Consider the following 11826-nt stretch of genomic DNA (forward strand, 5'->3'; position numbering starts at 1 on the left):
GACCAGTTTAAAATGAAAGCATGTTTACATGTATTGACTTTCAAGAACTGCTGTACCAAAATTATTTTAAAAAAATAAATAGGCCCATGGGCCTTAACGGTCATCTGACTATTAGTACAATACAACATAGTCGTTTAAAGATTTTAGCCTATTTGACCTCTGTGACCTTGATTGAAGGTCAAGGTAATTCATTTGAACAAACTTGGTAGCCCTTCATCCAAGCATGCTACATGCCCAATATCAGTACCCTTGGCCTTCTAGTTCTTGAGAAGAAGTCATTTAAAGATTTTAGCCTATTTGACCCCTGTGACCTTAAATGAAGGTCAAGGTCATTTATTTGAACAAACTTGGTAGCCCTTCATCCCAGCATGCTACATGCCCAATATCAGTACCCTGGGCCTTCTGGTTCTTAAGAAGAAGTCATTTAAAGATTTTAGCCTATTTGACCCCTGTGACCTTGAATGAAGATCAAGGTCATTCATTTGAACAAACTTGGTAGCCCTTTATCCCAGCATGCCACAGGCCTAATATCAGGTCTCTAGGCCTCTTAGTTATTCACAAGAAGTTGTTTAAAGGATTTTAGCCTATTTGACCCCTGTGACCTTGAATGAAGGTCAAGGTCATTTATTTGAACAAACTTGGTAGCCCTTCATCCCAGCATCCTACAGGGCAAATATCAGTACCCTGGGCCTTCTGGTTCTTGAGAAGAAGTTGTTTAAAGATTTTAGCCTTTTTGACCCCTGTGACCTTGAATGAAGGTCAAGGTCATTCATTTGAACAAACTTGGTAGCCCTCCATCCCAGCAACCTACAGGCCAAATATGAGTACCCTGGGCCTTCCGGTTATTGAGAAGAAGTCGTTTGAATAAAAAGTTTACGCACGGCGGACGGCGGACGGCGCACGGCGCACGACGACGGACGGTGCATGATGACAATAGGTCATCCTGACCCTTCGGGTCAGATGACCTAAAAAACCCATAAATATTCTTTAATATATCTTAATTCCAACTACATCTACAAATACTAACAATATCGGGGTCGAATTTCACTTGAATTTTTGTTGATATTTATGTATAGTGTGGCTTTAAACAGCATAATCTTGAACATAAAACACCAAAACTTTTGATGGCATCATTTCCTTCTTCGTCCTTACCAGATCATGTCAAAATATGTAACCTCCATCTTCAAACAATGGCATCTTTGCAACCAGTTGTTGGAAAAATATGTTTCTACTATCAAAACATTATATTTGAACCGAAGCAAATTCTTTGCAATTTAACCTCATCAATGCGAAAAATATTTTAAAATGTGAAAAAGCACTGGATCCAATGGAAAAATGACGTTTCCATACTTATGGCACTGTACTGTACTGTACATGTTTCTTTTTACCTCATAGGAATGCAATCATGCACGATCATCACCTAAACATCTTATTGGACTGGTGCTGAAGCTGTGATTTCTCAGAAAAAAATCAATTGATTGCATAAAACAGTTGAATGCGGGACAGAAATTAAACACTGATCCAACATGCCAGCATGAGCGTAATTGGCTCCTTTACCGCGATCGCTGTTTGTGACCTGTGTGACCTTGGGCTGGTCAGAGCACTACGACAGCGATAAAGTGTCACCTTTATTAGTTATAACGGCACCAAGTACAAGTCCCTCACACATAAAGGTACAGGTAGCATCACACAACTCAGACCATATGTGTCTGTATAGGATTGCAACAAGGTAAAATTAGTATGCCGCCAGCCGGTTTCGAACCCGCACCCCCGCCCCAAACATAATGGTCCACTGTTCTACCGACTGAACTTAAATGAAATTCCCTCTAGCATGAAGCTGGAAGGCGATGGTATCACTGTGTACACAAATAAAACCTGCTACAGGATAATATTTACATTTGCTAAGCTCTTCCACTATACTAAGAACAGTGCTTTAATTAAAAGCTGAGTTATTACATAGATTTCTGTTTGAAAATAGATATAAAATCATATTCACATGTAAAAATTCAAGAAACGATCACTAGGAAACAACCAATCTTACCATCACGGCTGAGCTTGTCAAATGTCCCCACTTTTCTCCTACCAATCATACGATAGCGTCAGGATCAATACTACCCATTGATTTCCATATCACCTCCAATAGATGTGACCTATGTTTGATATCCAGTGAAGAAACTAATTATGCTACTTCCTAATTGCCAATGTTGATTTTTTTAAGCGTATTCATATAATCAAGAAATTGTTAACGTTGTGCTATGATTCTCAACACAGGTATATGGATAAAGGATAGAATTGCAAGCCTTCGTTGTGTATCTAGTCAAATAGTTACCGGTAGTTATATATGCCAATTGGCAGCCTGGTTCCATTTTTATATATTTTGCTCAACAAGCTATCTAATGCAAAAATTATTTAATCCATCCACCCCTGAAGACCCAATTAGGCTCTTCTAAATCAAAGACTAGACCAGTCCATTGTGAAATTTCAGGGGTGAATGAGTTAATTACGATGCAGGCGTCCATTGTATGTATCATGATTTGTCTCTTTGTGATTGAGGTACTTTTGTTGTTGATATCTTAGTTAATCATTGTATTGATGATGGGAACAAACAATAAACCACTGCTATCATAAGAGGGCCAAAAATACGTACTCATTCCACGGCAGACACCAACCATCATGCCACAGTCCCAATAATAGTATCCTAGGCCTTTGGTTATTGAGAAGAAATTATTTGAATAAAAAAGTTTACACACAGTGGGACGGTGCATAATGACGGAGGAAGCATGATCACTCTAGGTCATCCCTTCTGGTAATTAAAGATGATACATCTAGTCATTTATAGATTAAAGGTATAATCTTGTACAATCTGTTCCCCATGTACATATCTGGTATGTATCATCATATGTCTAAAGGTTAAGTATAGGTCAGGTCCTAATTACTGAAATCAATCTTATAATTATCCTTGTGACATCTGGCAATGTATGATCACATCACGAACCAAAAATAAAACACAAGTCTAAATATAGCTCGCAACTTACTCTTCATCATGTTCATGGCAGATCAACGTATTTATACATTCATCAGGAAACACTAAAACAAAAACGTCCATTACCATCGAAGTGTAGATTTCAGAGTAAGCAATATCCAAGCAAAAGGCACCCTAAGGGCCTTAACGGTCATCTGTCTATTAGCACAATACAGCATGGTCAAGGTATACATTAGTGGGAAATCTTTGGTACCATGCAAAGTAAGAGACCCAAAGAGCCTTAAATCAACAGTCATCTGACAATCATTTGAAAAATGTAAAAACTCCCTTACCTAAATCATAAATGTATATATTTGTTTTGAAAATAATGGCATCAAGATGGGCCATATTTGTATTGCTTATATCTACACAAGAATTCTATACTGGATTTTTAGCAGTTACTTGTTTGTTTTCGATATATTTCATCGATATGACCTTGAACAAAAGTCAAGGTCAATCAATCAAATACAAGTGAACAAACATTGTAGCAATTCATGATCACCTTAGCATTCTTCAGGTCCATTACCACGTCTCTAGCTAGGATTATTAGTTATTTAAAGAAGTCATTCAAAATGTAAGTATATTTGTTCCCTGTGACCTTGAATGAAGGTCAAAGTCATTCATTTGAACAATTTGAACAAACTTGGTTGTCCTTCTTCCCAGTGTGCAGTGGGCCCAATATCAGGTCTCTAGCTCTCTTAGATATTGACAAAACGTCATTTAAAGATTTTTGACAATTTCACTAAAATAACCTTTAATGAAGGTCAAGGTAATTCATTTGGACAAACTTGGTAGCCCTTTATTCCAGCATGCTTCGAGTAAATTATCATATATTTTGGCCTCTACTCAAATAAATTATGAAGATGTATTTGAAATATTTTGCCTATTTCATCCCTGTGACCTTAAATGAAGGTCAAAGTCAAGTGGCAAGTTAACAAAACTCAAAAAATATCTCTTTTCGTTGTCAGTATATCAATTTACATCAGCGTCACGTGCACCAAAGTGCTTCACTAAAGTTTACTATTACCTTCAAATGTCTTAGTGACCCTAGCTTTTTTTTAATAAACTGGTCAATAATGACACCTGAGAAATCAAGCTGCTATATAAAATGCTTCCCTGATTTCTGTTGCTTACAATATCATTGAGTAGATTTGCTGGTATTTATAAGGTGGTATCAGTATACCAGGTAATCTTGTTTACCTAGTATTTACTCAGGAAAATGTCAACAACATTGCTCCGTACCTTGATATTGATCAATACACAGTGTGCAGCTTTGTTTTGACGAGTACACAACTAACACAAGACCTTTGCATGCTTCTTTCCAATTATAAATGGATTTCAATGATGAAAGATTTGTTAACCATTTTGATAGTTTTCTTGTGTTTTACAGGTCAATAAGTAAATACACAAAAAAATGTTTACAAATCGACCATTAAACTGTTGATGAATTCAAAACCAACGAATAAAGTACAACTATATATATGCTTCCAAACTTAAATTCATCCTTTTAAAACTTTTCGCTTATAAGGACTAAAAAAGGAGATTTGCATGATTTAAAGGAACAATGTTAAAAGTTTATATTTATATCCCACACATATTTTCATTTTGCTGAAAACACTGAACTAAAAGTGTAAAATTCAAGCGGCATTTAACACTACTTGCTAGTTACTCAAAAGCCATATGCAATAACCTTTATATATCAACATTGAGCAAAGAACACAGAGTACCAATAAGTCAGACCTTTTTCTCACTGCTTTGGGAATAGGGTCTGTGGCTTTGAAATTGGGAGAATGTGCGATAAAACCAAGATTTGGGAAAAATCATAAAATATGTAATAAAGCATAACAAAGAAGATTTTTTTTGTTTTCAGCGTAGTTTATGTACTTATGTACTTTTCTGAAGCCAATTCACAAATATTTAAAGCCTTAACAAACTGAGTTCATGCAATAGTTTTTGGAGAGTTTTCAAGAAACTATGATTTTGGAAAATATAAGGCTTGAATTGGGACAAATTTAGAGGCTTTGCCATTGGGGAATAGGGCCAAAATTTGGCCCAAAATTATGCTGGAAAAAAACCCTGGAAACAAGCACAATATTGGTACAGGTAAATCAAACAGAATTCAAAGAAAGATTATGATATTATTGATATAGGGATGCGCAGTTACAGGTAAGTTTTTCCTAACCAACCTGTCTTTTAGTTCAAGGTAAACAAACATGTTACTTTGGGGCCTGCCTACCTTGCCATTTTTACAATAATAATAGCGGCGTTTTAGTTGCTGGTATATATCGATCTAAGTATAACTTTCCAATACGGAGGGACCTTATCAAGGCTGCACTATTTGCTGATACAGTCATTAAATTGTGACTGTGATGATTAAATGTCATTTAGGTGAGAAATATTGGATTTTCCACATCGCCATTGGTGGCTTACAAGAGTTAGCCTGAAACGTTATACAAATTATACCCTATATTAATCAATAATAATTTGTGTACCTGCATTAGGGCTTATCAGTACAATCCGATATAGATTACACAGGACATACAATCAAATCTGCCTATAAATACCAACTAGGGGCAGAGGGAAATGGTCTTCATAGCCAGGTGGTCTTTATACACAGGTGTACCTGCATTAGGGCTTATCAGTACAATCTGATATAGATTACACAGGACATACAATCAAATCTGCCTATAAATACCAACTAGGGGCAGAGGGAAATGGTCTTCATAGCCAGGTGGTCTTTATACACAGGTGTACCTGCATTAGGGCTTATCAGTACAATCTGATATAGATTACACAGGACATACAATCAAATCTGCCTATAAATACCAACTAGGGGCAGAGGGAAATGGTCTTCATAGCTAGATGTTTTTTATACACAGGTTGAATTACGTTAAAATTGGTCATTTAGGACCCTAGAAATGTGGTCTTATTAAGCAGGTGTTTTTTATACACAGGTTAAACTGTGTTAAAATTGGTCATTTAGGACCCTAGAAATGTGGTCTTAATAAGCAGGTGGTCTATATATAGAGGTTGAATTGTTATAAATTTGTCATTTATAGGACCCCGAAAAATGGTCTTATTCAGCAAGTGGTCTTTATATAGAGGTGGTCACAAAGGCAGGTTTTGTTATATTCATGATGTCACAAGAACATATATATAACTCAATATCTAGGATATTATGATGTTTACATAGAAGGTCTGCATATAGTCGTTTAGATACTAGCTATATAGCTTCACTTCCCTGAAAGGGGTTGTCAAACTGGAAGCCTAAAACCAATCAAATTATAAGACCTACCTGCTTCTTGCTAGTGAGGCTGTCCATGGCTGGACTAACCGTCCACTTGTTCCTGTAGGATCAGGTTGAGTGGACACTTGACCTTTATCTCTAGTCTAGGTCGACGTTGGTCATTGTGATGCAGTGCAGATTCCTGGATAGTTGTACTGCCACTGGTAATAACCTGTAATGTATTGTATTTGGATTTCAATCACTGATGAATCAAGAATTAATTAGTAACATATCAAATATCACAAGCTTAAATCATTATCAGTTTATGTAAACAGCTTACCGTTGTTGGATCTTTGACTAATTAATATTGCATGCAACATATTTGCTGTAATTAGCACCCATGGCAATTCAAAATTGTAACAAATTATATTTCAAAGGGGTCTCTTATTAAAGAACCAAAAAAAAAATGTAAGCTGAGGATGAGAAATCTCTCAAATTACGTTGTGATTCACATGTGAATGACTTGCAAGTTAATGTAATATGGGATACAATGCTGATTTTATGAATTAAACCATCACAAGCATGTAGTAAAAGATCGTTAAATTTGTGGGGTAAGGATGGTGGTGTGTGGTGGTGTACATGTGTTTATATAATTATATGACTTAAATCTCATTTCCAGAAGAGGGGAGGCCTAGGGATGCTATAGGGGAGAAGTCTGAATTTAAATTACCGGGAATATGGTAGCTTTATTTAGGGCTCTTCACCTATAAGTGAAAAGACCTAGATTGTTTTTGTACTGATTTTTTTATTATTCTTCTGAATATAAAGTTGTATACAAGGCCAATGAACATGCCACCATATTGTATGGCATGAGTAGAAGGTGAGGTGTGACAGCAGCATTGGTTAATTTTTATGTTGGTCAAAATTTCAATATAGCAGCTATGACCTCACTTCTGGTTTTAAACTGATGTCAATATCTTGTCAGTAATTTACTTACTCAATACATTCTGGCATGGGGCCTGTACCTTTTTTATTTGGGAAAATAATACATTGCATCTTTCTTGAAACATATCTATTTTAATCTTTCTCGAAACATGTATATTTTAAAAGAGTTTTTCTTTATTTGGGAAAATATTTACATACAATTGTGAAAATACAGCAAAATTTCTCTAGAGGAAGGGGCCTAATTATTCGGCCCCAAATGTACTTTAAAAAAATCACTGCTTGTTAACGGCTTGACAGATTTCTTTCATTTTTGGATATGTTATAAAGAATCAAAAATATGGAACAAACCACTAATGTAATACTTCTCCATAAAACGGCAACTTCTTGTTGGACATAAGGGTCAAAGTTCACGAGAGCAACTTTTCAAAAAAAAACAATCTTAAATGAATTTATTTGAAAGGCTAAGAGACCTGTTTTTGAGCATGTGGCATGCTGATATAAATGACTACCAAGTTTGTAATATGACCTTGAACTTCATTCAAGGTCGCAGGGGCTAAACAATCTAAAATCTTGAAACGTCTTATTTTGAAGTTCTATGAGGCTTAGAGACCTTAATTTAGGCCTAAATTATAATGAAATAAAGGGCTACAAATTAAAGTTTATTAATACCAATGACTTTGACCTTCATTGAAGGTCACAGGGGCTAAAAAACCTAAAATCTTAAACGAATTCTTGTGACGTTCTCAGTCTGCGACTTTAAGCACTAGTCCGATGCCAACGACTAGTTATTTTACAGCCAGTGATTTTTCAAGGTATTTTGGGAAAAAAGTTTTTGTTGCAAATTGGGAATTTTTAATCGCAAAAAGAGCAGTTTTGGGAAAAAGTTACTCATCATTGAACGTGGTATTATAAGTGATTAGATATTGTAAAACAGTAAACTGTTTAATTTTTAGAAAAGGTGACGGCCATAACAACAGTTTCAGAGGATTAAACAATGAGAGGAGAGCTTTTCGGGTTTTGTTTGTTTTTCAGAGATTTGATTTGGGAATTTTTCATTGTAATTGGGAAAAAAATAGGGTGGGGGTGTTGGCATTGGGAATGGGGTCGTTTACCGACCCAAGTTATATAAGGAGAAAAATCACTGACAGCTGAACTATAGCTAGTGCTAAGTGTAATGAACTAGTCCGATTGGACTTGTGGTTCTCAACCCGTAGTGAAAGGACTACCAAGTTTAATTTATTAATACATTCTTTGTGTACAAATGAAATGGACTTTCATTCAAAATCACAGGGGCCAAATAACTTTAATTCTTTAAACAACATCTTGTAAAGTTCTGAAAAGCCTAGAGAGTATTGGGCCTATATAGCATGCTGATATAAAGGGCTACCAGGTTTCTTTTTAAAATATGAAAAACCTTGACCACAGTTCATTGTTGGTGAAAAGACTCAAATTTTCCAATGACAATTTCTAGTTACAACATCAAATTATAACAAGTACAATATTTGACCCAATAAGCGCCCATGTCCCTATAAGCGCCCCTCCCCCTTTTTGAGGCCTCAATTTCAATTGCCCAGGCATAAATAAGGACCAAAACTACATAAAACGGTATAAATTTGCAATAATTTTGAATTATTAGCACCTTTTCATTTTTATCAAATTTTTTAAGCGCCCTGGACGCATATTGGGTCGAATACGGTAATACTGGCAAACGTTACAAACGTTCCCCAATCATGTCTGCTGTCATACTATTAATTGGCGTCCACTTCCATGTCCCATGTTGTGATCTGATCATAAGGTCACCTCATTTTGCCTCTAGTATGTTACCATGACAACTCGGTAATATGAACTGCAAATACTGCTGTATCGGTATCTCTCAAAACACTTTTTGTGTACCAATTTCACCACAATCAAACAATTAATTACAATAAATAATGGCAGCCATGTTGTTCACTCAGGCCCATGGGCCTTAACCGATATCTGACTTTTTGGCACAATTAACGCAACACAGTCAAAGTATAACGATCAAGATCAATACAAAATTGGCTGAAAATGTTCACCTTCCTTCGGTTAACAATTAAGACATTGCACTATAAGCTAATAATTCTCCAGCAGAAGTTGTTAATTTCAGATGTATTTAATTTGATCACTGTAACCTTTAAACGTAGGTCAATGTCATTACAGTAAATAAAAACTAGAAATATGTCTGTTAGACATTAAGTGCTCGCTAAATACTTCCTAATTTAAATTTCTGCTATGAAATCATCCTCTGCAACAGGTGCACACTTTCCTTTACTTTAAAGAACTGAAATGTGAAATTTCTTTAAAGTTCTTTGTTACATAAAAGTGTGTTTATTTGCATATTGATATTGATACGATAAACTTGCTTCGTTGTTCAAAATAGTCGTCCGCTAGAACACCGTCCAGTCTCTGTGCACGTGGTGACTTACATGTGTCATGCTTGAACACCATTCTGGGGTACATTAGATCTGGAGCTCAGACACTCAGACTGATATTTTATAATGTGTTTTTTTTATTCTGTTTCTCTTACGCAAAGCTGTGTAATTTTATAAATATTAATTAGAACTGAATTAGAATTAGGGCCTAAGATGATGTGAAATAAATAATTAAATATGTGGCTGGTACTAAAAGTTATTTGTTTCTTCACTTTCTTTTATTGACTTTATAAACCTGAATTGCATTTTATTGTTCCAGAAGTTTCCAAAGTTGATCAAATACTTAGAATATCGTGACCAATGCAAGAGTTTGTATGATACGCCGCTTGAAGTTTACACAAAACAAATGCGTTTAGCACTGTGTAATGTCATTGTTGTTAATCTCTAGTAGATTATCGCTGACAAGTATATCTTAATATATGTTTTTGAAAGTTTGGTTTCACTAAAACATGGCGAAATCTATCAAACATTATAAGACACTGACTGCCGGTATCAGATGCGCAGTTGGAATCTGCGCATAGCGGATGTACACAGACTCTACACCCGACAAGAAAAATAATAGTACGAATACACTCGCACTAAAAATAGTATATGAAGCGAGGCTGGACTGGGTTGATAATCAGTGTCACTGATATGATCACCCCAGGGACCAGGTAGCTCAGCGGTAGAGCATTCCGCTAGTGTTCAGAGGGTCTCGGGTTTGAATCCAGGTCTGTCCACTACATTTTCTCCTCTCCTGTTACAAAATTGGCACCCAACTAAAATACTCATGGTGGTGGTATAAGGGACTCGTATGTCTTCAAGGGCAAAAACCTTGAAAAGGGAGGGAGTGTAGCGGGATTGGACTACATGGGTCGATCATTGGTGACCTGATTTAGCTCAACAATAGAGCATTCAGCTGGTGTTTCGAGTTCCCGGTTTTGAATCCCGGTCTGTTCGCTACATTTTCTTCTCGAGCTCTCTTATTACAAAATTGGCACCCAACTAAAATACCCACAGTAGTGGAATAAGGGTCTTTGAGAGCGAAGACTTCGAAAAGGGAGGGAGGAGGGTCCTGGGATTTGACTGGGTCGATCATCAGTGACCTGAGGTAGCTCAACGGTAGAGCATGCGGCTAATGTTCGGAGGTCCTGGGTTTCGAATCCTGGTCTGGCTACTACATTTTCTCCTCTCCTGTTACAGTACATTTAGAGCACGATACTTTTGGATGATACTTTCAAACCATTGAAATATGTTTAACAGACATAATTTAGACATGAAGGTGGGTATAAATTTTATAAATACTTAATAGTATACAAATGTTGGATATTGGTGAATTTAATTGCAAATTTTAGTAATACACATCAATTGTGTCCTTTTTACATACATTGCTGGATGTTTTGCAACACGAAGGTCAGTGGGATGTAATCTTACGTCTGAGGCAAGTAACTATAATCTGTCAGGTTTTCACCCGTCATCAAAGCTACAGTATATGTCGTTATAGTTAATGTGTAGCAGAATATGTACTATACATATGTGTGTGCACTGACGTGTCTGCAGTGTTTGTGTATATTGTATTTCCTCTTGAAGTTATGAGTTTCATAACACGGCAGCTCAGAAATCTCGTACATATTATGTCATATCATATATATTCTTAAGTTGTGTCAGTTTAGAATAAATTTAGACATTTGAATATGAATATATGTTTAAATGTAGCTATGATAGGTCATTTTATAAAGCAGACTATAGCTATGACATGGTGAAATATTATTTTGAGAAGGTAATGAATTTAAAATTTAAGTTGAAATCAACGCGTTATTTTGGGATCAGTTCCACTGTCAAACAGTGTGTGTAGCTAGTTTTATTGTGACATGCTTCTATTCTTGGAACTTTATAAACAAACAAACAATGGGGATTTCGGTGTGGTCTTACAATAAGATAATACAGAAACATCTTACCTATTCCGTCCACATAACCCAAAACAGTTGTAACTGAAACCTTGATATTGTTATTCGATCAATTTATCACTGTCGTCGGTTTCAGCAGTTGGAGGGAAATCCTGAAATCTCACGTTCTATGTTTAGTAGTCTGACACTTCCGGTTAGGCCGGATCGGAACATTCCATTAAATTCAGAGGGGGTAACATTGCTTCTTATTTAATATTATCTTTAATCAGTGTACATTAACCCTAGATTTGAGAT

The 11826-nt window shown here is 36.0% G+C and overlaps 1 protein-coding gene across 1 annotated transcript in view; it reads right to left on the reverse strand.

Moving 5' to 3' along the window:
* The window catches only part of LOC138321858 (G-protein-signaling modulator 2-like), an 84914-nt gene extending 73181 nt beyond the window's left edge, over positions 1 to 11733 (reverse strand). The window contains exons 1-2 of the mRNA XM_069265856.1: positions 11584 to 11733; positions 6318 to 6480 (exon numbers count right to left, since the gene is read on the reverse strand). Of these exons, the coding sequence (XP_069121957.1) occupies positions 6318 to 6344 (27 nt within the window). The 5' untranslated portion in view covers positions 6345 to 6480; positions 11584 to 11733. The remainder of the gene's footprint in view (positions 1 to 6317; positions 6481 to 11583) is intronic.
* Between the last annotated feature and the right edge of the window lie 93 nt (positions 11734 to 11826).

The sequence above is a fragment of the Argopecten irradians genome, chromosome 4, assembly GCF_041381155.1.
Source record: "Argopecten irradians isolate NY chromosome 4, Ai_NY, whole genome shotgun sequence".
Taxonomy (NCBI): domain Eukaryota; kingdom Metazoa; phylum Mollusca; class Bivalvia; order Pectinida; family Pectinidae; genus Argopecten; species Argopecten irradians.